Here is a 27582-nt window from a genome sequence, read left to right on the forward strand (position 1 = left end):
TTTTGCTAAATAAATTTTCAATAAATAGGCTTTTGATGAAATGAAACCAAACACACACTCAATCTAAGTCATGAAGGAAATTAGGAAAGTTTAACATTTGGAGGGCTAAATACTATTTAGAGAGTTAAACATTGAGACTGAGTTTTTTTTTTTTTTTGAAAAAGGAAAAAATACTTAAGAAATTATCAGTTAGGAGTATCCAATAGTTTAAAGTTAGAAAAACAACAAAAAATACATATAATGTTACCTAAGTTGGTGTAAAAGTAATCAATCCATTAAATTTCTCAAATGTTAACTGTTTAACTAACACGTAAGTAGACGTTGTCCATTTTTTTGGCTGATATGGACTAAAAAAGGTTCAAAAATACCCACGAAATTATTGATCAGAGACATCTAGTAGCCTAAAGTGAGAAGAAGGGTAAGAATACCCATAACATTACTTTAGTAGTTGCAATACTGACCAATTCATCAAATTCCTCAAATGCAAATCATTTAGCTGATACCTAAGTAAAAATTGATCTTTTTTCATTGATGTGGACTAAAAATATTTCTAAGTGAAATTTTGTTAAGGCTAATTAGTCATCATAAGATGATGAGTCTCTACTTGAGGCTTTAGTTTTGACAGTGAGAAAATTTTATTTTAACCAAACAAGTTAAATTGCTTGTTTCTTTAAAATTCTCGTACCATTAAAGCTTTTTCTTGATGTTCTGAATTGATAAAGAAAGCTCCCTATAGCTCAATTTTCTTTCCAACTTCATTTGCAACATTGCATCTTTTTCCAGTCAGCTCAGTGGCTCAAGTTCAATGTCCATTTGAGATGGTTTTAGAAGATTGTGATTAATTGTTGCAAAATTTCTTCAAGAAGCCTTCACTTAAAAAATGTTTGGAATCTTTGTTAAAGGTATCACCAGATGGAAAGAAACTATGTGACATAAATTTTGATAGATTGGTTACTATTATACCTAATGAAGTAACTTTATGATCATTCCTTCCTTTTTTTTCTTGCTTTAGGCTTATAGATGCCCTCAAACGATGACTTTATGAATATCTTTGCCCCCTTTTTAGTACACATTAGTGAAAAAAATTATCAATTTTTGCTTAAATGTTAGTTAAATGGTCAACCTTTGAGGTATTTAACAAATTGGTCATGCTTGCACCAACTAAGGTAATGCTATATGTATTTTTGCCTTTTTTTCTCTCACTTTAGACTACTAGATACTCCTAACCGATAACTTCATAGATATTTTCACTTCTTTGCCCTAGTAGTTTAAAGTGAAAAAAATGATGGAAATAGGTACAACAATGATTAATCCATTAAATCTCTCAAACGTTAGCCATTTAGCTAATACTTAACCAAAAGCTGACTTATTTTAACTGACATAACTTATCCTTGTAGGGTAAAAAAATGTTGAGTCAAATATTCACGTCAAAGGGCAAATGGCTTAGTTTGATAGGTTGTATTTATGTCGCATTACATCTTACACACAAAATCTTCTCCTTAGGTTATATTTAATCTATATTGTCTTTCTCAAAACAACCAAGCCATAATAGCAACGCCTTGTCGAAATTTCATCTTCTTCCTTACATTAAGCTTGTCTAACCAAGTCACCCTCCTTCTACTACTTTTGTTGGTTGACAATAAAGATGATGCTACACTGAAGCCCTCCTTCTTCAATAGACCCATCGATATAATAGTCAAACGATGATGGTTGCAATATCACCTTTCCCTAGTCGCAATTGAAACTATAATCTAAGGTAATCTTTGGATTAACCCAAAAGAGATTATCACATGTTGTAATTTGTAAAAAGAGGATTGTAAGTTTTTATAGTTTAAATTAAGTCAAAATCATTCATTAAACTGTTAACTCAGAGTAAAATAATATTTTAGAAGTATGTCAGAAGAGTGAAAATGTTTAAAATCAATTAAAAACTAATAAATTCTGAAAAATCATAATAGTGCATAGCGGCAAGTGCACATGTGCCGCAACAGCTCCTTGGCGTGGTGCACGTTTTTTACAATAACTTTGCTGTCATTTGACAGCACTTCCAAACAACTTTTGACGTTTCTCATTTTTTCATCCGAATGAGGTAATCTAAATGTCTATGAAAAGCTTTTTTTATAAACTAGCTAATGGCATGTTTCACTTTCAAATTAAGTCACACAAGAAAATTGAACACTCAGATACATTTTCAAACCATTTTCATAATGTTTACCACTGATAAGTGTCGAAAACTCTACATATGTGCTAAAAGTCATTCCTAACACCTAGACCATACTCAATAGACTTAAGACTACCTGTACAACATACTGCATTCACATATACACCACAATATCAAATGTTCACTTCTCAACCCCTTTAATACCAAAATAGTAGTGAGAGGTTTTGGCATTGCATTTTACAATCAATATCCACAATTATAATAAAATCAACAACCTTACACTTGCAATAGTATTTTAACCCTATTAAACACTTGAACAACTTACAAAAGACAACCCCAAGGCCCAAAATACATTCAAGATCATAAACATCAAAAGTACAAGCGTATGCAAAATGTAACCTAGTTGGCAATAACTTAATCATTACACAAGATAAATAAATTCAGGAGGCATTGCAATAAGAATACCCAAATTTCTAAGCCTTTAGAGCCTTTTTCCTTTCTATACCAGAGCTAAAGCTTGTAAAATATTGAAAGAGAGGGGTGGGTCTAACCATTTAGTAATCAAGATACTTCTACCATATGCAATTATATATCAATTGAATACACACACATAAATGGAGTTGATTTCTCAAAATATATACTATTATATGTAACACAAATTTTCATTTCCCAATTTAATTCATTTTTATAATTCTTATCTCAAATCACACAGCACATTGCCATAAAACACACAAACAAGTGACAATAGTCCAATTTATTATCACGACATGCCACAAACTTAATCAAGTGACACGTCAGATAAACACTTATGCATGATCAAAACTTTTTATACCTTTCAACTGAAACCGTGGGCTATAATATCAATTATGATTCCATCTATATGACTAGACTACATAAGCTCACCAATTGTGAGGTGTGACCCAGTGATGTTATTATTGAATAGCACCAAAACAAAAATAATTTTCAAGATTTACAATATAGAGCAATTTGGGTCATCTCCTAAGGTACTAAGAATTTATTCTATTAAATTAGGATTTTTGACAACTAAAACAAAAGTTAATTTAAAACACTAAGAATGGGTTTTGAAACTAAAATTTGAAATATCTAATTAATAAAATCCATACAAGCAAAAGAGATACTTAATGATTAACTAGAATTTAATATGAGAAATGCAATTAGCTACAACTTCCTCCCCTAAGTTGCAATGTTCCTTGTCCAAATTAAAATTTGATTCCTTTTGTTGAGATTCTGCAAGAAAATTCCAACTTAAATTCTTGAATATTTATTCAAAGATTATGTCATTATCTAATTCAAAGTTTACTGACACATCACTTAAAACTTAAAATAAACTTAAGCAACAATTAATCCTGGAATTTTTCTCATATAGAGGAAATTTATCAATCTTTTCCTCTAATTCTCATCTCAAACGTCTAATTAATCAACTAGGAGCTTATGGCATCCCAATATTCAAGAATGATAGCAAAATAAATATATCCAAATCTGTAACATATAAATTTTGCAACAGCCACAGAATAATAGGGAGAATTTGATGAACTTTCAAATCTAAAAATTTCATTAAAGCCTATTAAATTCAATCATAAATCTACAATCAGAAATTTTCAGCTCAAATCCTCTGCAAAACATCAAACTATCATGCTCAAATCTGAACATACATTAAATAAATCACAGCAAAGAGCCAAGAGAAAGGGAAATAAGACAGTAATTTCAACCAAAAGCTTCTATTATAAATATTAGACTCTTATTGCAAACCTAGCGTTAGAATATTGTAGCTAATAGCCTAATATGCAACAACATTAGAGCTCCATGCCTCTAAATACCGAAGAGGAACTGGCGCACATGAGAGAAGAAGACATCAAATATGAAGAGAAGAAGAAGACGTAGAGCAATCGCGGCCGCACTGCTCCTCCGTTGTTTCTCCATTCCTCTCCCCCCCCCCCCCCCGCCCCTTTTTTCTCTCTCTTTTCTTTTCTCCGGAGCGTTCTCTTCTCTCTGCGTCTGACTTTGCCTTTTTCTTCTTTTTAAAAAGTGATCCGTGCGGCTGATGCTCCCATTTGCCAAAATTTGATATTTTTTTTATAATGAAAATGACAAAACTATATTAAACGACCCTAATTGCAAATTACACAATTTTATCCAAAAAAAAAACAATTTAAGATTATCAAATTGAGTACACTTTAAGCCAACACATCTTCATTAATGATCTTCAATTTAGCTCCAACAAAAAAATCCGTATAAAATAGAATAAATTCAATAATCACATGTGCAAAAATATTAAATGAAAAATTCCATCGTAATTTTTAAGATTCAGTCAATTAGTTCCTACAAAATATAAAGTGACTAATAAAGTAAAATACATTCTAATTAATCTCAATCAGTCACAATTAATCAATAAAAAAATATAATGAAGAGGAAAAAAAATATGAAAAAATATGATTTATCATTCAGCCAAAAATCACAGAACTTACTTTTTGACTACAATTTCTTTTATTGTTGAATCTATAAAGTGTCGTATATCCTAAACTAACTTCTTTGATAAATAGTTAGAGATAATTAAGTTTTAATTTCTCGACAGACTATGTAATAGTCCTTTAATAAATAGCGAGATAAGGCTATGCCTTCGTGCACTAGAAGGTAGTTATAAGTATGAATTTTATCTACTCCTCTCCCCTAAATAAACTCCTGCCAAATGATTGTGCAATGTACAATACTCACTCATTTCACAATTTTATTCACTCAATATCACACATTAGGTTTATGATATTATGCTACCCAAGTGAGCATCCATATTGTTTTCTCAAACATTCTTTTCTTTACTAAATCATCAATTTCTTTATTAACACATAATCAGCTCATCGCATGTCATCGTACTTCCCATTCCAATATATATATATATATATATATCATAGATTTGAAAATCACTTTAAATTTAACTCCACATTTTAAGTCAAACAAATAAATATGTACATTCATAATTTAATAAATCATTAAGGTTTTGGACATGCTTTCATATTCACAATTAAATCATACATGCCAATATGTACATTTTTATAATTACAAACTCAATTAACAAACGATTACTTAAAATACAATTTCCTCAATTATCTCAAATTTTTGAGAGTTTAAAGGTTTATCCCTCAACATAGACTTTTAAGCTTACTTTTCGAAGCAAGAATGGTGCTTGAATGATTAATTTACAATTAGTCAAGTCCAACTCGTCAGCATTGTCAAACATACATTTCCAATTTTCACATTTTCATTTCTACAATATATAATGCCCTTACTTCTTACATTTAGCCTTATTCATTGGGTATATTAACTTCTATCCAACCCAACTAACCATGATGAATCTTGCATGGACTCATTAATACCTCAACCATCCTCATAACTCACATTCAATACTCTATTTTTGGACATTAATGAGGCTTGACAATCAAAAACTTATAAAATCATTAATATTAGGTTTAAACAACCCAAACAACTCACATTAATTCTATTTAAGTCAATGACTTCAGATCCATAGTCTATATAGATTTAAAATCAACTCTATACTTTAAACTCTAGCTTTAAACTAGTATAGAAAGGAGGAGGAATGATAGAAAAATTTACCTTAGTAATTGAGAGTTTCAAACTCCCTCAAATCCTTCCCAAAGTCATGCCCTAGCACAACACTCTTTGTTCTCTTCATTCTTTCCTTTTAATATTATGATTTCTCCCTATATTTTTTGAGTCTGTCACGCATTTAATTTTGCAGAAAGTGCACCACGTACCGTGACATGTGGTACAGAGAGGATCACTCTACTTGTTCTGCCTTCATGCATGCGGCACACAATGCACAGATCATGAAATATGACATAAAGCCTTCTTATTGTTTTTCTCACTTTTTGATGTTCGAATGGCCCGACTTCACTTCAAACCCAACTTAAGGCTGAAAATAAAACTCAAAACACCCGTTAACTCTCTGTAATCACACATCATAAAAATCTACTTAATTATTTTCATTTATTCAGCTAATTTGGAATTAAGTTTTTCCCAAATGTTATGATGGTAGGTGGGAAATTTATTTCCCTATGCGGCTACAAGTAAATGCTACACCAGAACCCTCCACATAAGCAACAATAAGACTGGTCAACTTGATAGGTGACAAACTCATTAAGCATTTAACACAAATGAATGTAACGTTATGTGTACTCCCGTTGCATTTATTAAAATAACATCATGTGTATTCCTGCCCTTTTATCTTTCATCTTTTATCTTTTTTTCCTGGTTGGCCGAACATTGGAGACAAGTTGATGCAATTGCCTTGAAGGATACATTCCTTTGGGGAATTAAATTCAGGTATAGACGCTACTCAGGAAAGCTTACGTATTCCATTGCAAGATAAGTCCTGTGAATATAACAAATGACTAATAAAGACAGGTCAAGGCACGGTCACGGGATACTCTGGCACTACTGCTGCCAGGAAAATGCTGTATTGAATGGAGGGTTGGTTCTACGAAGATTTTTATTTTAGTACTTGGATGAGACAATTATCCTTTTGAATGTTGTGGTAAAAAAGTAAAATTATCACAAATATTTTACGTTATTTCTCATGCTTCTAAAAATAATAAGACCTTTTAATGAAATGATACCAAGTTCAGATTTTAACGTGAAATTTTTGTCTAATTTTACATATGGGATCAAGGAAATAAAGGGATTAAGACATTGAGGGTTCAAACTTCAATCTCTTAAGAAGTGGAATTTTTCCCATATGATCATGTTCACGCTGTCATGGTCAATAAACAATTTGTGAAATATGGAAAAAAATCTTACAATTACCAATTTAAATTTCGCCAAGATATGGACCTATTTTTAAGAGAACTCGCAGATGAAAAGTCAGGCCAATTATTATGGTATGGATTAAATTGGGCCACGGTAATTGAATAGCACGTCCTTATATAACTATGGTTTAAATATTCAGAGTTGGTGGAGGAGGATATTGTACCGCAAACAAGTCACGTGTTTTGGATTCATTTATAAAACCGCAAAAAGAAGTGGGCAAAGGGGGAAAAAAGGGCTTAGTTGAGCATAGATGTAACGTGTATTTGTTTAATAATCTGATTTTGTCGTACGAACGCTGTTGTCATGGTGGACTCCTAGAAATCACGCAAGGGACTTGACAAGGAAAAAGATTATCTGATGTCCTACACATAGGCACAAATGACACATCCTGCCCTTCACCCTAACACCGCATGATGCTCAATCGTGGTTGACTCGTAGCTTAATTTTCACCAGTTTTATGCAAGCCTGTCGGTAAATATCTTCAATGCATGAAGCTATATTCTCTACCAATCATCATTTACTTCACCATTGTATGTAAAAAACTGATTTACACTGAATGCTCGTAGAACTAATGTACTAGCATTAAGAATACAATAGAATTTGGGATAATTTTGCAAGCTCTTGCAATTAAGATTTTAGTAAAAGACAGAATTGTCCTTTTGTAGAGTACATAACAAAATATCTATAAATAACATTTGAAGTCTATTTATTAATAATAAAATATTCATTTAATTTACACTTAAATGAGAAGAAATTTATAAGTTATCCAAATGATATTTACAACAAAAACTTTATAAATAATATTCCAAGTCTATTTATTTACAACAAAACATTTATTTATTTCCCATACCCTGTGAGTTTACACTTGTTGAAAAACATAAAATTTACAAGTTATTTAGATGAAAATTTAATTTAATATAGGACGTCCGTAAATAATAATTAAAGTCCTCCTATTTTCAACAAAATGTTCCTTTATTTTACAAAAGGGCAATTCTATCTTTTTATCAAAAAAAAAAATAATTGCAAGAGAAGCCTTTGGGCTTGCTGAATTCTTTCAAATTTTATTGGGTCTTTAATGTAAATGTTAGTTTTGTGGGTATGCAGTGCAACTCTCCCTAAAATTTGCCGTATCAAATTACTCGCCCTTAGGTTTTTTGTGTATTTTTTATCAAATTTTTTTCTCAACATTTCATTTTATGAGGGATTCCGAGTAACTTGTTTATTTTTAAAACTTGTTTACACATTTTAAAGACATTTAGAGGTTGAAAATAAATAAGTCTTAAAAAAACTTTTAATTTACTATTTATCTGTGTATGATAGGGGAATGCTATTTATTTTGACTTCTATTGTTTATATTGACTCAGTGAGTTACTTGAATTTACTCACTATAAGTGTTTCAATTATAGTTATTGAATTTCATCAATATTTAAAAATGATTAAGATATATTTTTAAAAAAAATTCAAAAAAAATTCTTATGATCAAAACACCATTCACATATGTTGTCCTTTAAAAAAGTGAGATTTAATTTAATACTTTCTAAATATTGTATGACAAAATCTCTAACTATTGTTTAATTAAATTGAACGACTATTTTTGTGTCATGCAAGATACTCATTAAGTGAGTGAAATCAAGTTACTTATTGAATTCAAATCTCAGTTTAGCGAGGGAAGACTTCTTATAGTCGGAAAGGGTGACCTTACATTTTTTATATCTTTTCGCATGTTTGCCCTTGAAAAATAAGAAAGAAAAGAATAAAAAGGCTTTTGAGCTAAATTCATAAAAAATAGGCAAGGCTTCCTAATGAAGTTGGATATAGTGAAAGAGATCAATCTTTCACAACATAATGAATCAATGTTTAAATTTTTATTGAAAAAAGTGTCTAACCATGCTTGAATGAAATTATATCTATCCTAGTTTATAAGCTGTTCTTTTTTTGGAATACATAGCTATGATAAAAACCATGCAGAAAGATAATTTAGGTTATGTTAGCATATAAAATGTTGTTACAACCAAGCAATGGGATATAAAAAAAAAATTAAGGGTCTATTTGGCAACCTGTTTTAGAAACAATTTTCTATTCTTTAAAATAAAAAAATAAAAAAATCTATTTGGTAATGTGTTTTTAAAAGATATTTTAGAGAACAAAAAAAAATTGTTCCAGGGAACATAAAAATGAAAATAACTTTCAAGTGTTCTGACATTATTGTTCTGAAGAACAAGAAAAAAAATGAGAAAAACACATATTTTTATTCTTTTTTTATTCTCAAAATATGTTTTACAAAATACTAATTTTTAAAATAATAAAATAAAAATAGTTTCAAATAACCTCTAAACATTTATATTATGGGTAGCTTTTTTTTTTAATTGATTTCATTTAAATTCCTCATTTTGACGGCATGATTTTAACTCATTGACTGTTTAAGTTCTAACCTTAAGCAACACATTCATTCTGCTTCTCAAGTGCAAACAATCACGCTCTCACCAATCCATCTCTTGCTCAATCTCCTCTTCGTACGTCTTTCTCATTTGATCTCCGCACCACACTCAACACATTTTAGAACATTTGTTTTGTTGTATATTTTTTATAGTTTTGTATTTTTTTATACTTTATATATGAAATTTGGATTTTTCATGTGAAATTTTAATTATCATATTTAGACTGTAAATTAAAAAAAAACAAACTTCAAAGCGTGATATTAAGCCCCGGTTATTAGGATTTAGCATTGAAAACTGGTCAATTCAAGAGAAATAAAGGTTCATAGTTTAGGTTGATGGGCTAAGCCCATAAAAATACCTATTTGGTTTTCCCCCTGGTGTATGCTGTCTATTCCTTCATCAAAAAATGGAATTCCACATGTAACAACCCCGATTTTAACATCATTTTCCCCAATTATTTTGATAATAATAAAACCTTTTCAATAATATCTCATATTTCACAATAAATTTATAAAAAAAAACTGTCAAATTGTTATGAATATAGAGATTGAGAGGAGAGAAAAAACTATAATGAGAGAATTAGAAAAATGAGAGAATTGAAAGCTTTCTCATTTCAATGTGTAGAATATAATTGAAGTGCCTTCTATTTATAACAATGTTTTGAAACCTAAATCGAACGTCAAATCAGAAAGAGCAACAGGCCGCAGTTTTCGTAGTTCAACTTGCTATACCGGCAGTCAAACTGTGACATAAAATTAAATAAAAATAATATTTATATACATAAATATATAAATAATACATTAAATTATCGATGGTGCTTGGGATCTTGATGCAAAAGGCTAGACGCCTGGACTGCTAGAGCTAGTGGCAAAGGTATATTGGCATAAGCTTGCAATCTCGAAGCAAAACGTTGAAGTTGGAGGTGTATTATCATGTTATGACTTACGAGCTTTCAATCTCAATGCTAAAGACTGGATCACTAAAGTTGGAGGCAGAAGATGGAGGAGAGGTCAGAAATTGAGTTTAGGCCATGGAGGAAAGCTCAAAGATGAGACAAGAGAAGATAGAAGAGAATTAGATATTAAAAAAGAGAAAATGTAAATTTGAGCAACTTAGTCTAATTTTTTTTTGGCTTTGAACTAGGTTGACTCGGATTAACCTACTCCAATTTTTAGGTCAAATACAATTCTCTCAAAATCGATCAGGTCAACTCAAGTTAGTTACTATTAGCGAGTCGTGGTCGAACCTTTAATCTAGTTCGATTTTCAAAACATTAATTTATAGGCACAAACATATCAATTAAATTAAATAAAATATATATAATAATGACTGAAAGATATTAGATAACCTAAATATATGGACATCCATAAAATCCTTTAATATTCATAATATTCCTCCTTGGTTGTCTAGATATCGTGCCTCGTTAAAACCTTACTAAGGAAAAGTTAATGGGAAAAAAACTTAGTGAAGAAAAAAGGGTATACAATATTATTATATATATTAAAGCTACTTCATTAAAAATCTCACTAGGAAAACCTAATGGGATAAAACTTGGTAAAAGAAAAAAGAGTATAGCATAACTTTCACCTCTTTGATGACAATATCACTCCTTGATCTTAAGTCTACTTGAGTCATTGTTTCGTAACTTATGTGTCAATTTCTTAAATATTGTTTATTGTTGATGCCTTTGCCAGCTGGTATTCTCCTCCAACTAGACTATACATGAAAATTTGTTTTTATGTAATATTTTAAAGCATTTTCTCTATATATCTCTTTTGGATATATGAAGACATTTTTCACTTGTCATAGATTTTGTGAGAGTAACAATAAAAGACACTAATAAACAATCATGATATACATGTATTTCACAAATAAATAATTTATGAAAAGTCAACTAGTATGGTTCAAACTAAATATGTATAACATGTACAATCAATTAGTTTTGATCCTAAATAAGTTTAGTAAAGCAACCATACATAATAATTGCTCAGGTATATCATATCAAGTACATAACTTCGTTGCAAGTCAATGCAATATCATAAAATTGTGTTTCTAAACCATATTTCATTATCCTCTTGAAGACAAATGACCCTGATTCATATCTCATTAGGCAATATTTTAACATCTTTCTTTAATAATCAAGTTCTCATATAAATTCTTTAGAATATTTATTAATACTCAATCAATCAATTTTTTATGCAAATCAATATATACATAATTATATAAACAAATATAATGACAAAGAAAATTTCTCAAGAATATTTATAAGATTTTGTCATCTTGAGTCCTTATGGGATTTTTAAGTAAATCTTATTATACAAAGAGCAATATAAATAAGCCAACATTCATTAAATGTATATTAGATTTTTATACTACCAAACTAGTAACATGTCCACATATGATTTTATCCACTGCGAGATAGTATCTTAATAAATATATTTGATCTTTGCAAGATATTCTCACATTAAAAGTCAAGCTCTTCATGTGACATTCCATATTTATCCTTTGCATGAATGCTTGTACATGATATATCATATTTTAGGTGCTTGAACTATAAGTTCACATTTTTTATATCATAAACAAGTGAATGTAATTCTACTCATACTACATCTTTTTCTCTAACCCAATTGGCTTTTTATTCACATTCTGCCAAGATCCTTAATTTGATTGTAATTTTTCATTATCATTGAAAGTGTTGTTGGCAACTTTATTCTTTTTGGTTCCATCATTTTTTTATATTGATATAACTTTTCAACATTTATTTATTACTATTAGGTACTTGATCCTCTTCTAAGGACTTAAAGTCAATTATGTTTTGGCTTCTTCTAAAATTTCAGTTGCCTCTTTAATATGATCATCTTGATTATATGCTCATCTTTTCTCTTTCTATAAGATTTTCTTTTTTGGAATTAATTTGTCTTTCTCGCTTCAAGTGATTCAACTTTTTTCTTTATATCCTGAAGTATTGTCAATTGAAACATGAATTCAATAATTTTCAGTGGGAATATTTTTACTTTTGGTAGTTTTTTTCTAATATTTCATGAATGCAACATTTTATGATCTTCTAATTCATATACATGAGGATCTATATGATATATAGAGAATGCATTCATTCAATTTTATTTTCAACTATTCATTATCTCCTCCTCGTTTTGGGATAACAAATCATAAAATATAAGCCTTATAACTTTGTGCGTTTCTTATAGAAACATCCTTTTGTTTCATTTAGAAACAAACAAGAGGAAAAAGTATCTCACCCAACATCTGCTCCTAACTTTATATGAACATTTACTGAATCGTGGTTGAGTTCATACAATCATAATATTTAATTTGGCTCTTATTAGAAAGCCATTTTAAGGGAGTATTTACAATACTATATTGGCTTGATACATATAAATGTTGCAACAAGTAAACTTGCATATTTTATGAAAAATCTTGTTTTTTCCAATATTGGTCTAATCATATTATTGGAGGCATAAATAATTTTACTAGACCATTATAACAAATAGACTTTTCTTCATATCAAAATTTATTGAAGCCTAAGATATGAAATCACTAGTATTTTTAAGTGAATCATCTCAATCACTAGCCTAAAAAATGCGCACATAATTTTGTCCTAAAAACTTTAAGTTGTAAATTGATTAATATACACACATGTGACCTTTTTATAGATACATCTATTACTTTCGTTATATCTTTGTATAGTTCACATGGTGACTAAATGAGCTCATATCAACTTAATATGTTTCATTAGTGTTTGGGATCCAATCTCAAACACAAGTAGTAATAATCTCATAATTTTCTTGAGGCAACAACTGAGAATTATATAACTTGCTAGCTAGTTAGGAAGAATGTTTTTGTTTTTCAATAAATCATTGTAAATTCTCAATAATACTTTGCATCAATATTGATCAAGGATAATCTAATTGATCATGCCAAATAATGTTAATATACTTCTAGGATATTATAGCAGGTTAATAGTAAAGTTTTAGTTCACTATGACAACTTATCTATTATAGATTTATAGCTACAACTATAATTTTAATATAACATTCAATAATCAGTACAGAAAATATTTGAAACATAAAAAATTAGCATCACAAGTAAATTTTGCTTTATGAGTATGAAAATTCTTTGAAGGACTCTATAAATTTTGTCCTTCCCAATACAACAATAACACCACTTATTTTTTAATGAGTGATTACTTAATCATCACCCTTAAATATTATTTAAAGAGAATATTTCTTTTCATTATATAGATTTACTTCAATAATAACATGGTACAAATTTTTAAAGTTCTTCTAGAACTAAATCATAAACGATCTTAGAACTCTTACTATTTCTTTCTAACTTTTACAATAATGATAGTCATGTTTAAATATCAAAATATAATTATTATATTATTCATTCTAGCTGAATTAAAATTTATTGTATGCCATAAACATTCTAGAGAATTAAAATCAACAAGTCAACTATATGAGCATATAATTAAAGAATTTTTAAAAAATAAAAATATGTTTAGCTGCTCACCTCCTTTTAGAGAATTCTTTTGTGAAAAGATCATTCATGTGTAATCTCTTCCAAGATTAATATCCAAACACTCTTAGATGACTCGTAAATCTTTTCTTGAAATAAGCTTTCTCAATAATTAGAATTATCTGTATATAAATACTTTTATAAATTTATTATTATAATGGCTTTTCATGGCAATTCATGGACATTTTCCTAACATCTCGTGTCTTTATAATGACTGGCATTAGCATTCTTCAAGTTCAACAGATAATAGACATTTTATTAATACATATTATAACAATAGTTTGTAAGCATATTAAATTTAAATGGCTGCTATTAAGTTTATGTAACACAAATTTTATTGGCTATAATCTTTAGGATTATAGAAAAATAATATTTTAAACCCAAAAATTCTTTTTGAATTATTAGCCTCCAGGGCTATAGTAATCAAAACAATCAAATTAATAATTAAGATGTTAATAGAAATTTCACAAAGTTTCTATCAATCATTAGGGCTGTAATTTATCCTTTTATAAAAAGTCATGATTAAAACTGAGATAATTTCTATCTATATAATAACAAAATCAATTATGATTTGTAACCGTATAATCATAAAATTAAATATGACTTTTAGTTACGTAATCATAAAATCAATTATGTTTTATGTCATATAATCATAAAATCAAATATAACTTCTATTTATATAATTATAAAATTAAATATGGCTTCTGATCATACAATTTATTATGACAATAAATTGATTATTTAGAAAATGAAGAAAATTTAAAGTGACATAACTTTAGGCCATCATTTCACATAATTAAAATAATATGGCTACTAATTACTCCTTCTATTAAAAAATATAAGATATTTTTTGAGGAGTTAGATGTTAAAAAATATAAAGTATTTTTAGTCTTTTAAGATGTAATCATTACCTTTTTTTAAAAGTATCTCTGTTGATGTTGATTTTATATTTATTATAGAATATTTAATATGGATAAATATGAAAAGATAAGGTTAATTTGAAAGTAGGTAACTACTTTATTGAGGGTAAAATTAAATTAAAAATATTTTATTTTTAAATAGAGCGAATATCTTATAGCAAGGACATTGAAGAGACGTAAATAAAGAAGAAAAAAAAAACAAGATATATAAAATGCGCGCGCTCTTGTATATAATATTAAGAGATGCTCTATGTTACAGACAAAAAAAAAAAAAAAACACACACACACACATATATTATTGAGAAGATCGCGGCATGTACTTGTATACGTTCGGTGACATATAATCAGAAATAACAAATTGGAATATGATTAAAACAAATAAATAGATCTGGCCAAAAAAACAAACCAAATAAATAATCAAGATATTGTAGTTACAATTCTCGATTATTAAATAATATAAAAAATAATAAATTATTTTAAATATAGATAATTTCAGGACCTACTTTATATTTCATATGGATTGCTTCAAGATCTATGAAAATTTAAATAAATAAATTATTTTAATTGCAGATGACTTCATGATTTACTTTGTATTATATATAGATAATATTCACAATACACTTTATATTTTTCATGAATAATTTCAAGATCTATTTTATATTACGTGTGGGTAATTTTAGGATACACTTTTTTAAAAATTACATATGTATATAACTAAACGAATTATATATACACACAATGAACTAAAAATAAGGAATTGAATGTATGATAAATAAACAAACAGAAAAATAAATAATTAAATGTAGATATCTTCAGGATATGCATTTTACTATGTAGATATATAACTTCAAGATCCACTTTAAGTTTTATAGATATTTTCATGATCTATTTTATATTTTATATGGATAACTTTATGATACATAATAATAGGTATTTTGAATGTAAATAACTTCAAAATTTACTTTATATTTTATGTAGTAATTTTCAGGATCACCCTTATATTGTATGTAGATATCCTTGAAATCTAACTTATATTTCCATGTGAATAACTTTATGATTCACTGTATATTATGTGTGGATAATTTTAGAATTAATTTTATGTTATGTGTGAAAAACTTCAAAATCCACTTTATGTTTTGTATGATTATGTGAAATACTTTAGAATCAACTGTTCTAAAATTTAAGTTGTGTCTCATACTTCTGAATGTGGCACACAATACGCAATTTAATTAAGGTAATAAGAAAATAACTAAATAAATGAATTCAATAAATAAATAACAAGTAAATATATTATAGACATGGGCTGATTTTTTAAGAGAGTATGCTTCCATCCTTATTAGAGATGTTCATTGGGATGATCATTAATCTTTAATCCAACAATTATAAAGGCACTCCCTAGTAATACCAAGAGTAGATCAGTCATGCTAATAACATTTATAAAAATAGAGATTGATAGAAAGATAGAAAAAAGAAAACTTGAAAGAATTGAAAGCTTTTTCATTTTAATATATAAAATACAATTGGAACACCTTCCATTTATAAACATGAATATATTAATTAAATTTAATAAATATATAGAATAATAATAAGTGAAAAATATTATGATAATCGGATGATATTGGGGCATCTAAAAACATGGACATTCACAAAATCTTCTAATATCCATAACAAAACATCTCCAATAATATTTCATATTTCACAGTAAATATATTAAAAAAACTGTCAAATAAACATAATAAGGAATACCTGGAAACAACAATATTGGATTTGGGGCATTTGAAGCGCAAATTAAATTTCCACCACAAGCCCAATTCAAAACAACATAAGCCCTTTTAAAAATAACAAAATTCCGCAATCCTTTTTCAACAATATAAGCCAACAATTTTTTAAAATAATTCAATTATCCAAAACATATTCTTAGGTCATAGCAACATAATAACAAACACAACAGGTGCAAAACCAAAACAGAACAAGGAGCCTGCGCTCACTTTTATGTTGCCTTCCTTATTACTCTATTAGACAACTCACCTAAAAAATGATAGGAGTAACATATGAGATCTAACATTTTAATAACAATTAGTTATTCTAATTTACACCAACATATCAATTAAAAATCAGTTTGCAAGTCATATTTCGATATATATAATTACTTTTTACAATCCTTCACAAACCATTTCTCAAATAAAAGAATGCAAGTTTTTCATAATCAAAACAATTTATCAAATAACAATTAAATCAAGTGATGCTTATCTTAATCACAACCTTAGATTTTGCCTCTTGCATCTTATCACCGCTAGCTAGAGCTAACACCCAACTAAAGATGCATTTTAATAGAGTAGGACTTCCCTCCTTAAAAGGAGGTCCCCTCATCCCAAAACTCAAATCAGTATAATAGGAAAACTATAAGAAAAAGCCAACCACTATATACCTAGTAGAGGTGTTTCATGTGGCAATTAGAATATCAAGTTTCAATCTCCCATACATAGTCATCATATCAATTATCAATCATTTTATTTCCTGCATCACATTCCAAAAATCATCCCAAAATTACCAAGCATATTTGAAAAGAATAAAAACTCATTATATACCATTCAAATACACTCAAACATGCTTAAAAGGATCACAATTATTCTCCAAAAAAGGTAATTTTCTCAAATATAAGTCATTTCACAATAATTAACATGCTTGAAAAGGATTAAAGTATTATATATTAATTTTAAAAATCAACACGCATGCTAAAGACAATTTTAATTTTCAATCATATTTCTTAAAATAGAAATAGTCAATATGTTGGTAAAAAAAAAGGATAAAAACAGTTAATAAGCCCTCAGTGGATATAGCAACATTCCCACATAGTTATACACATACATATACAACAATTAAAAAAATAGATATCTTAGTATAAGAAATAATAATTAAATGTTACCCCTTTTCCATGCTTAAAAATAACCATAAGCACGCACGAAACCAATACCAGCAATCAACAATTAATCTATAATATATATATATATATATATATAATGATATTACATATTAATGCAACTCTAATCAATGCATTAACAATCCACTGTGCTCGGAAGCTTCCCATTTTACCCATTAGGTCAAACATTGTTTTAGTCCTACTTCTACCAATTCCTAACCAAAACAAAATCATTCAAGTCATTTCTAAATAAAACCTCCGTCCATGTTCAAGTCCTCCAAACATTATTTTTCTTAATTTTTAGCTGAATATCAATTCTCCAAAATCATAATATTCTTTTCTTAACAATGTGCCAGAACATTCAAATCTGTATTTCACTTCCAATAATTATTTCTAAACCATAATATCATAGTTTAACCAATAAAACCTCCACAACCATCAAATTCCTCAATCATTCTTTTAAAATTTCAATTCAAGCATACCAGATAAATTTTACAAATTTTATACACCTCCTAATCTCTTATTCATTCTCATAATGTGTTCTAATTTTTACAATTATGTTAAAAAAATCCTTTTTAAAGTAAAAATCTTGAGTTCTCAACGATGAGTGAAATCAAATCTAATTAACTTAAAAATTTAACTATGAGATTCTTATTAACTAGATTTTTTAAGCAAAATAATTTCTTAACCAAACAATGTCTAAATTGGTTATATCGTAATCACCTAAAAAATTCACATTAATTCTCCTATAAATAAAAAAATCATCCAAACTTGTGATTCAATCATACAATCAAATTCTAACAAGTATTTTCAAGTTATCCATAATTAATTATCCAAATTTCAAGCACTAATTGACTCTAAAAATTGAAATCACTCTGTCTTGCTTGACAATCAATCTTAATATATCCATATATAAAAATTCAACCTTATTTAATAAATTAAATTGATTAAATTTAAGTACTTACTTACTTTAATAATTTTGTAATTCCCAAAGTGGAACTCGTAACTTGCTCTGAACCTTGATCTTTAAACTTACTCTGCTTCTTTCAATATTCTCATTATTAAAAAGCTCTTATCACATGGAATATTTTTGGCAAAGGGAGTTTTGTAATTGGAAGTAATTATGAGCATTAAATCAAGTTCAAAATCACTGAGTTCCTCCATTAATGGTGGATGCTCACTCACCCTCAGGAATAGAAGATGAAGGAGGGAGTAAAAATAAAGCTGCATGCTATATTAATTGATTTGGCTTGTCTCCACTATCCTTTCTTTTCATTTCCTCCCCACTATCTTAAAATAAAATATGGACCATCCAGATTTAGTGCAGATTAAATATAGATGATCTAGATTTAAAGTTTTTGGTTTTTATTTATATCTATTAAATATTAAATTTATTTTATCACCAATCAAAACAATCCAAATTTAATTTGAAGGATCCAAAAATTATAATTATAAAATATAAATATAAATAAAAAATAAAAACTTTAAATTTGAATTATCCAGAATAATCTGCATCAAATTTAAATGATCTAAATTTTATTTTAAAATAGTAAAAGAAAAATAAAGAGGAAAGGTAATAGAGACAAGCCAGGTCCTATATTAATATGGGTTGTGAGACCCATTTTTCGCCTCCCTCTCCCTCTCCCACTCTCTTCCAAGATAAATTGTCCAGACGGTAATTCCAAATACAACCCAATCCTCATCTTCTTCTTTATTTTTTTTTTTAACAATTCCTAGTTATTCATAGTTTTAATATGTTTCATCTATAATTATTTTTACTTAGTTAATATTTTGACCTTAAAAATCCTCAAATTCTATTATAATTTATCTATAAATAACTAAAGTTCTTTAAAATTAAAAGGAGAAAAATTTAGATTTTGCATTTTACTCAACTAAGTATTTTTTTTATCATCATAATTATAATATCTTAAGTGGAAGAATGTAATTTGAATTATCTTATTTAATATCACTCATTGTTATTAATATTTTCCCTCTTTTTTTAATAAGAATCATGGCTTGGCACTAATCTTTGGAATTTAATTATTCTTAGATAAAATTTCTTTCCTCAAATAATTATCTAATAAATTCCAGTTACTTTAAAATAAGCCTATCAAATTCAAATCAATATTAATAGGTATTTACAACTTTTAATTTCTACTCAATAAATCAATTTCTAATATTTAAATTTTATTGTCAAATTTAGGCTACTACACCACACACGTAAGCACACATCACACCCGCCACACATAAGAACACATCACACCCCACACACACCCAATATAATTTTCCTCCCTTGACCACTTGGGAATTTGATTGAAGGATCCTTGCATCGAGGGGAAAAGATCATGTCAATTAAGCTCCAAGCTGTTGGCTTGCTCTTTGATTCTTAAAACCATATACGTGCAAAAAAACATTAAAGGGAAAAGGAAACAAAAAAAAGCAGAAAAGTGGAACAAACAAATGGTTCCACATCGTCTATTTTTGTCATAAGGAATGTTGGAATCTTTCTTGGATTAAGAGGCAAAAATGTCTTGAAAATGTTCTGAAAAGAGCATTGAATATCTTTACTCTTTAGTTGGAGCAATTTTATCTCCAAAACTTTAAAAAAGATAGCAATTTTGCTCCACTGTTATCTCAAGTTTTTATTGGTTGATTGTTGAACAAGGTTGTTTGACCAAGCAAAATAATAGGTGGCCACACGTGGATAACATGTCAAACCCAACTTATATACCTATTCATTTTCCCATTTTCCATGTGCAATCAGTCGACCCCTCTCCACATTTCTCAAGCCATCATCTCCTCCTCCCAACCTACCGTCTAGATTCTCCGCCCACATTGACATGAACTCGTGTGCCAACGCTTGCCAAAGAACTTCAAAGATAGGAAGACGTTAACATCTACTGGGCAAGACATTAGGACCGACATTATTAGATGAAGAAGTTGGAATCGGAGGAGGAGAGGCGAGAAGAGCTGGCAGCTTCTGATTGGACGATTTCGGCAGCAGTGGAATGGCAGAAGGCATACAAGACGAGGAAGACACCGGGATTGAAGCTTGAGAGGGACTGGGAGGTCTGGCAGGGAGAACCATGGTGGGGTCAGATTGGACGCTAGCACGAATGAGGTTCTTGATCTCGTCAATGTCGGATTGGGACGATTGGTTCAGAGGTATGGTATCGCCGTGTGACATTTTCTCGAGTCCTCGGGAAGAGGGATTCTGGGGCAAGGAATTTCAGAGACAAAGAAGATGATGAGAGATTAGAAAGAGACAGTGGATAGTCAGAATGCAGAGACAATGAAATTGTGAAGAAGGAGCGAAATAGCGGAGTTGAGAAACATGAAAATGGTTGCAAGGCAGGTAAGAGGTAATGGAAGTGCATTTTTAGATGCAAGAATCTTTGTAATATCACGCTGTGTCGAAACCTTGTACTTTTTATTTGCATTTAGACATTTCATGATGATTTCCCCCCTTTAAATAGGTGGTTCTGAACTTCTGATTAAAGTTCAGTTGATGATTCCGATAAATTTCTATATATGATCTTTACTGGTAATAATGCAATATGAAATGGTTTAAAAGGGTTCTAATTAGTTCTAGTCATTTCTATCCATTTAGAGGGATTATGGTCTGAAGACTTCGACCAATGTGTCAGAATTAGACGAAGATGGAAGCACGAAGATGGGAAGGTCTAGTGAGGAAGGCAAATTGGGGTCAAATGAAATAATGAATAGCAGACACTTGGAAGTGTTTTTTTTTTTTAATGTCAGGCGACTGCCACTTGACAAATAAGAGTCAAACTAACAGTCACACTAATGGTAAGAAAAAATTGTTCTTTTAAAATTTTTGGATAAAATTGCTCCAATTAAGATAATGATACTTAATGTTCTTTTTAAATTTTGAAAACATTTTTATCCCTTAATCCATCTTTATTTACCTTTACCACAATAAATTTTTATGAGTTAGAACAGTTGAGTATTGACTTGAAGCGAAAACTCTTAAGGGTCACTTTTTTTTTTTTGTTTTTTAATCTGACCCAAAATAGCTAGTTTTTACTAGAATTTTTAGAGCACTGACTTAACTTCATGCCTTTATTATTATTATTATTATTATTTTGTAGAGAGTTAACTTCATTTTTTTTAATAAATTAGGGGGCAGACACTAACAAGATAAAATTACACGCAGATCAAACTTGTACGCTCTCATATACATATAGAGCTTATATATCACTAGATTTTAAGGCCAATGGCAAATTTAACTCCATGTCGGACGACCTAAGTTGATTATATTTGGATTGACTGATTTAGTCAACTATAACTGCTTGGATTAATTTTTAATTAATTTCTAACTTTTCGATCGTGGAAAACAAATTTTAAATAATCGTTTCTCGAGAAAACATCTATTCGAGAGTCTCCTGTTTCTTCAATATTGAGTCCTCTGATCATTATTGCTTCTTCACCTCTTCAATGACATAAGATACATGCTCCCTCCATTTTAAATTAAAAAATACTTTTAAAAAAAATTTAACTTCTCAAAATATAAAACACTCTAATAAAAAAATTTAATTAATGATAATTTTTTAATATCATCCTTTCTATATATTTTCTCTTTTCAATATTCTTTTATCAATAAAAATTAAATGAAAAATATTTTTAAAAATTTATATTTTTGTCTTAAAAAAGTAAGGTTGTAAGATGTATTTAATAAATTTTATTAATATATAAAATTTTATTTAAAAGTATTTTATAATTTAAGACATAAAAGATATCATGTTTGTCGATCAACTCTTCACCATGCTTATGCATTCTTTACATCTATCTAAAAATTTACGGGTATGTTTGGTTCAAGGAAAAAAAAGAAAAGGAAGGGGAGCTCCCCTCCCAATTTGGAGGAGAGGTTTTGGAGGAGAGGGGAGAAATAATTTTAAAAATTTTTCTTCTCCTCCTCTTTCCCCCAACCAAACACACTTTAATGCCGGAAAATCGATTAATTGAAAATCAACAGAAATTTTATAGCTATATACGTATATATAGATAGATAGAAAGAAAGATTTTTTTTGTCACGCATCTACTTCCAAGTATTTTTCTCTTGTTTTGAGGCATCTCCTTGCTAGATGGTTCCTAGAGTCGTAGAGGAGATGAACTCTAATGACGACATTTAGACAGGGGGAAAATAAAGAGAAGAAATTTTCAATTCACGTAATATTGGCTCACTTTTTGTCTTGTCGGATGCAGCTGAAATTTCCCGGTGTGGACGCATCCAGAAGTTTCTGGCATCACCATTTCTCCTTCTTTTTTGCTTGAGTTTATTGGCTCACCCCTGTAACCTGTTCATGTCGATCAAGTCACTCGCTACAGACAAACAAGTTATCAGGAATCGTTATCCCAAGGCTATTACAGTAAATATGGTCATGACCATCTCAAGACAGAGCATAATGTGCTAGATTATAATTCAGGAATATAATAGTGCTCGGAAACTTTATGAATATGCAATTCTTGTAAGCTCAGAGATTAGAGTAATATGTCTCTTTTGTCATATTGCACTGAACAGAAAATTCAGATTGGGACGAAACTAAAATTTGTTCAGAATATGATATTTACAAAGGAGATGGAGAAGGACGGGAAATCAAAAAAATATTACTGGACTCAAGTCATTGATACGCTGTTTTCTACCTACGAGGCTACGATCATCATCTTGAAGAAAGCCACATATAAGAGTTGATAGAAAGGCCAGATTTTTGAATGTCTCGCGAAACAGAGATGTGACTCGTGAGGGTTCCTCAACCCGAGATGGAGGAGAAGCAACTTTCCGACCGAACCAGAGGTGAACTTCGAGCTTGATCATGAACCACCGGCAGAGTGAAGCTGGATGAGTTTGATCGGAGATGTCTAGGGGAATCCAAGCTCCGGCGAAGAACCCGACCCATGGCGAATATTGGGTGCTCGGTTTCACGGAGACCACCGGGAGAAGATCGGAACTGGGAGCAGATCCTGATATGGCGGTCGAGAGCTTCGTCTAGAGTGATGAGGCGGTCTGATCTTAAAACCTCGACCTTCACAGCCTCCACGCATAAACCACAAAGCCACCGACCTTGAAATCGCTGACGAACATGAGAGATGTAAGCAGGAGTGCAATCCTCCGAGAATCCACATGAATCACATTTGACGCTCTCCACCTCCACTTGAGGTTCTTTCGTTGTTTCACTCCGTGTCTGATTCTCTGTCTCAGACCCAGACATTGCCATCTATCTCTCTTCCCCACCTGTTCCCTCTCTCTCTCTCCCCCCTCTATAAGGTTGTCCTGTGAGTGTTTTTTTGGCCGCAGGGGTTGTCATGTGTTAATAATAAACGAATGCTTCAAGATTTTGAAAATTTTAAACTTTTTTTTCCTTTTGTCGCCGGAATGCCATTGTGATTGCAATGACTAATGGTTATGAAGGGATTATTAAATTAAATAGGATTAAAAGCATCGTTTTGCTGACTTGCTTCAGAGCTCACACGTCACATAGTGGAAAAAAAAAATGAATATGACAACCTGGAAAAATGTCGACATAGGCTGGTAAAATTACCTAATGATGAGCTTTCACATTCTTCCCTCAGGTCTCTACACGTTTTTGACCCACCAATGATGAATTGGTGATCATCAATCAAAGGAAACACGTTAATTCACAGAAGGGAAAGAAAAAAACAGAGAGAGACTGATTTGTTTTAGCAGCACTTTGTGACTTCCTTTTTATATAATATAATTATATATGCACGAGATTTTCTTCCATCTTAAAAATGTGACCATCTAGTTCATTTTAGCGTTAACCTAATAATTTGCTAAACTCCAAATTAATGATCAATTGGATACAAAGAGCTTATTCTCAATAATATTCTTAACGAACCTAAAATTACAGACAACAAGGACTTTTTCTGTACATAAAATAAAGGATATATTGTTAAAGAAAGAGGACATGCATGGTTGATAATTAATCTAGGAAAAATTATATGCAAATCTCATATAAAAAAATTAATTATTATAAAATTTATTAACAATTAAATTAAGACTATTGACAATGGATCATGTAACAATTAATTTTTTTGTGTGAAATTTTAATATAATTTTCAATTTAATTTAAACAAAAATATAAAAGTTTCATGAATTTCATCTCCCGCCAACACTTATGAGTTAGGGAAGTTGCAGGGATATATGTAGGAGTGCACTTGAGCGTTCATCTATAGTGCTCATCAAGATAATGAGATCCAGATCATTTGAATTTTAATTTGAATGTTTGAAATTTAATAAAAGATTTTATGTTTATTAAAATAAAAAAGTTCAAAATTATTAAATTTTTTATTATCAATATGGTTTAGATTTAATTTTGAGGGTTCGATTTAATATTAAATTTTTATATATTGACTAATCAGATGTATTTTGCATAGTCAAGATTTAATAAAATATAAAATAATTTTTTTAAAAATATTACAATTAAAAGTTTTAAGTTTGAATTATGTAGAGTGTATCTGGATAGTCAATATATAAAATTTTTAATATTAATTTAAACTCTTTAAATTAAATCTAAACTTGATTGATAATAAAAATATTTATTACAATTTTTTATAATTTTTATAAGTTTATATTTTAATCAATATAAAAAATCCATTAAATTTGGACCATTTATGTTAAAACCTATATTATCCAAATCTTATCACTTTGATGAGCACCCAGGATGAATTCGACACTTGAGGGGTGTCTCAAAGAGACTAGCTTGATTTTGTGTATTGCCTACGAGCCTAAGTTAAAATTTTAAATTTGATTCTAGCCATAAGTTAAATGACAAACCCTATCTCGTTAGATACATGGACTAGACTAGATTAATGTGTTTTGATAAGATATATTATTTATCAAAAGGTCATAATCAATAATTTCTTTGAATGCGTTTAATCAATGGCAAAACCACTTGATATTCAAGGAGGACAAAATCACTGTCATTCAAAACACCCTACATATTTTTACATGTATAAACATTTTATTTGTTACTTGTATATAAACTATATATATATATATATTTATTTATATTTGTTCACATATTCCTTACTGTCCATTTTATTTATAAGTTATTTTTTTCTAATTTTATAGAATTGGATAAAAAATAGTTAAATTATTGGTATTACTTAAAAAAGAAATAGAATTTTGAGTTCACACTTATCAAAATGTAAGAAAAATTACATTTAGATCTCCCATAAGAGATAATTTATTATCAAGAGATCCCATAAAATTTACAAAATATACTTAAATCCCAAATCCATTATTTTAAATATATTTTATGTTAAATTATCAAAATACCCTTATATAACTTTTTTTATTAAAAACAAGCTCCTTGTTGCTGGTCGTCTCGCAATCCTTGTCACTGGTGGGCTAGCCACCGGAGCACCTATTGACAATCGAAGTTTCAGCACTAAAAAGAAATAATTTTGGAAAAGGTGGTTTTGGGAGGATTAGAACCCAAGACCACATGTCCCTAAAATATATGCAAACCACTAGGCTATTAAAGCCTTCTATTTTATATTTGCAAAAAACTATACATATATTAAACTTAGGGAGAGAATGTTAGTGAAACAAAATTTAGTAGTCAATGATATTTAAGATGCTTGTTATTCATGCATGGTAACTTGTTAATAGAGAATGTATAAAATTAATAGTCAATAATGTTTAAGGTAGTTGGTTTTTATGCTGGTTGACTTGTCAATGATGCACATTTACTTATCATTGACAAGTCACCATGCGTGACTAACAAGTACATTATACATTATTGACTACTAAAGGTGTATATTTTTCATTAACAAATTATCCAGCATGAATAAAAACTACCTCAAACATTGTTGACTACTAATTTTGCATATCTCCATTGAAAAGTTACCATGCACGAATAACAAGTACCTTAAATATCATTAACTACTAGATTTTATTTCACTAATATTCTATCCACAAATTTAATATATGTATAATTTTGTGCATATATATAACAAAAGGCTTTAATACCCTAGTGATTTACATTCCTTTTAGGAACATGTGGCCTTGAGTTTTAATACTCCTAAGACCACCTTTTCTAAAATTATTTCTTTTTCAGCGCCAGAGCTCTGGCCGTTGATGGGCACTTCAGTGGCAGACCCATCAATGATGGGGACTACCCAGAGCTCTAGTGAGTGGTAGTAGGTCAAAGCTCTAGCGACTGGTGGTGGGGAGCTTGTTTAATAAAAAAGTAATACAAGGGTATTTTAATAATTTAACATAAAATATATTTAAAATAATGAATTTGGAACTTAGGTGTATTTTGTGAATTTTAAGGGACCTCTTGGTAATAAATTTTCTTTTGTGGGACCTAAATGTAATGTTCCCTTAAATGTATCATCTTTAAAAAATAATTTCTCTCTTATGTGTAGATTTAGATTTAGTGAGTAGCTTCTTTAATATCCTCCCTCACAAATTATGATTAACTCCAAATCTTCATAATTAAGAGATTAGCCCAAAGTAAAAGACATATTTACTCGGTTCACAACTAAGTTGAAAAGATGGGATCCTAAGTTTTTAAAAACTAAAACCATTTTAAAAGGTTTTGTAATTGACAAATCAGGGTTAATAACTATACGGAAGCATGAGATTATTTAAAGGATTAGTGCATTTGCTTGAAGTCAGAAAATAATGCAATTATGTAGTTTTCAGGGGCATGTGTTGTGGCTTGTTCATCTCTATGCCATGAGCCGTGGCGCATTGCAAGTTCTATAACAACAAAA

The 27582-nt window shown here is 29.4% G+C and overlaps 1 protein-coding gene across 1 annotated transcript; it reads right to left on the reverse strand.

Annotated features, from left to right (window-relative positions):
• Positions 1-23366: 23366 nt before the first annotated feature.
• Positions 23367-24190, reverse strand: LOC129307649 (uncharacterized). The gene has a single exon (XM_054948503.1). It carries the CDS (start codon positions 24048-24050, stop codon positions 23586-23588), a length of 465 nt encoding a protein of 154 aa, XP_054804478.1. The 5' UTR covers positions 24051-24190; the 3' UTR covers positions 23367-23585.
• Between the last annotated feature and the right edge of the window lie 3392 nt (positions 24191-27582).

The sequence above is a fragment of the Prosopis cineraria genome, unplaced genomic scaffold, assembly GCF_029017545.1.
Source record: "Prosopis cineraria cultivar Desert tree isolate PC_DT_omini unplaced genomic scaffold, ASM2901754v1 PC4, whole genome shotgun sequence".
Classification (NCBI taxonomy): domain Eukaryota; kingdom Viridiplantae; phylum Streptophyta; class Magnoliopsida; order Fabales; family Fabaceae; genus Prosopis; species Prosopis cineraria.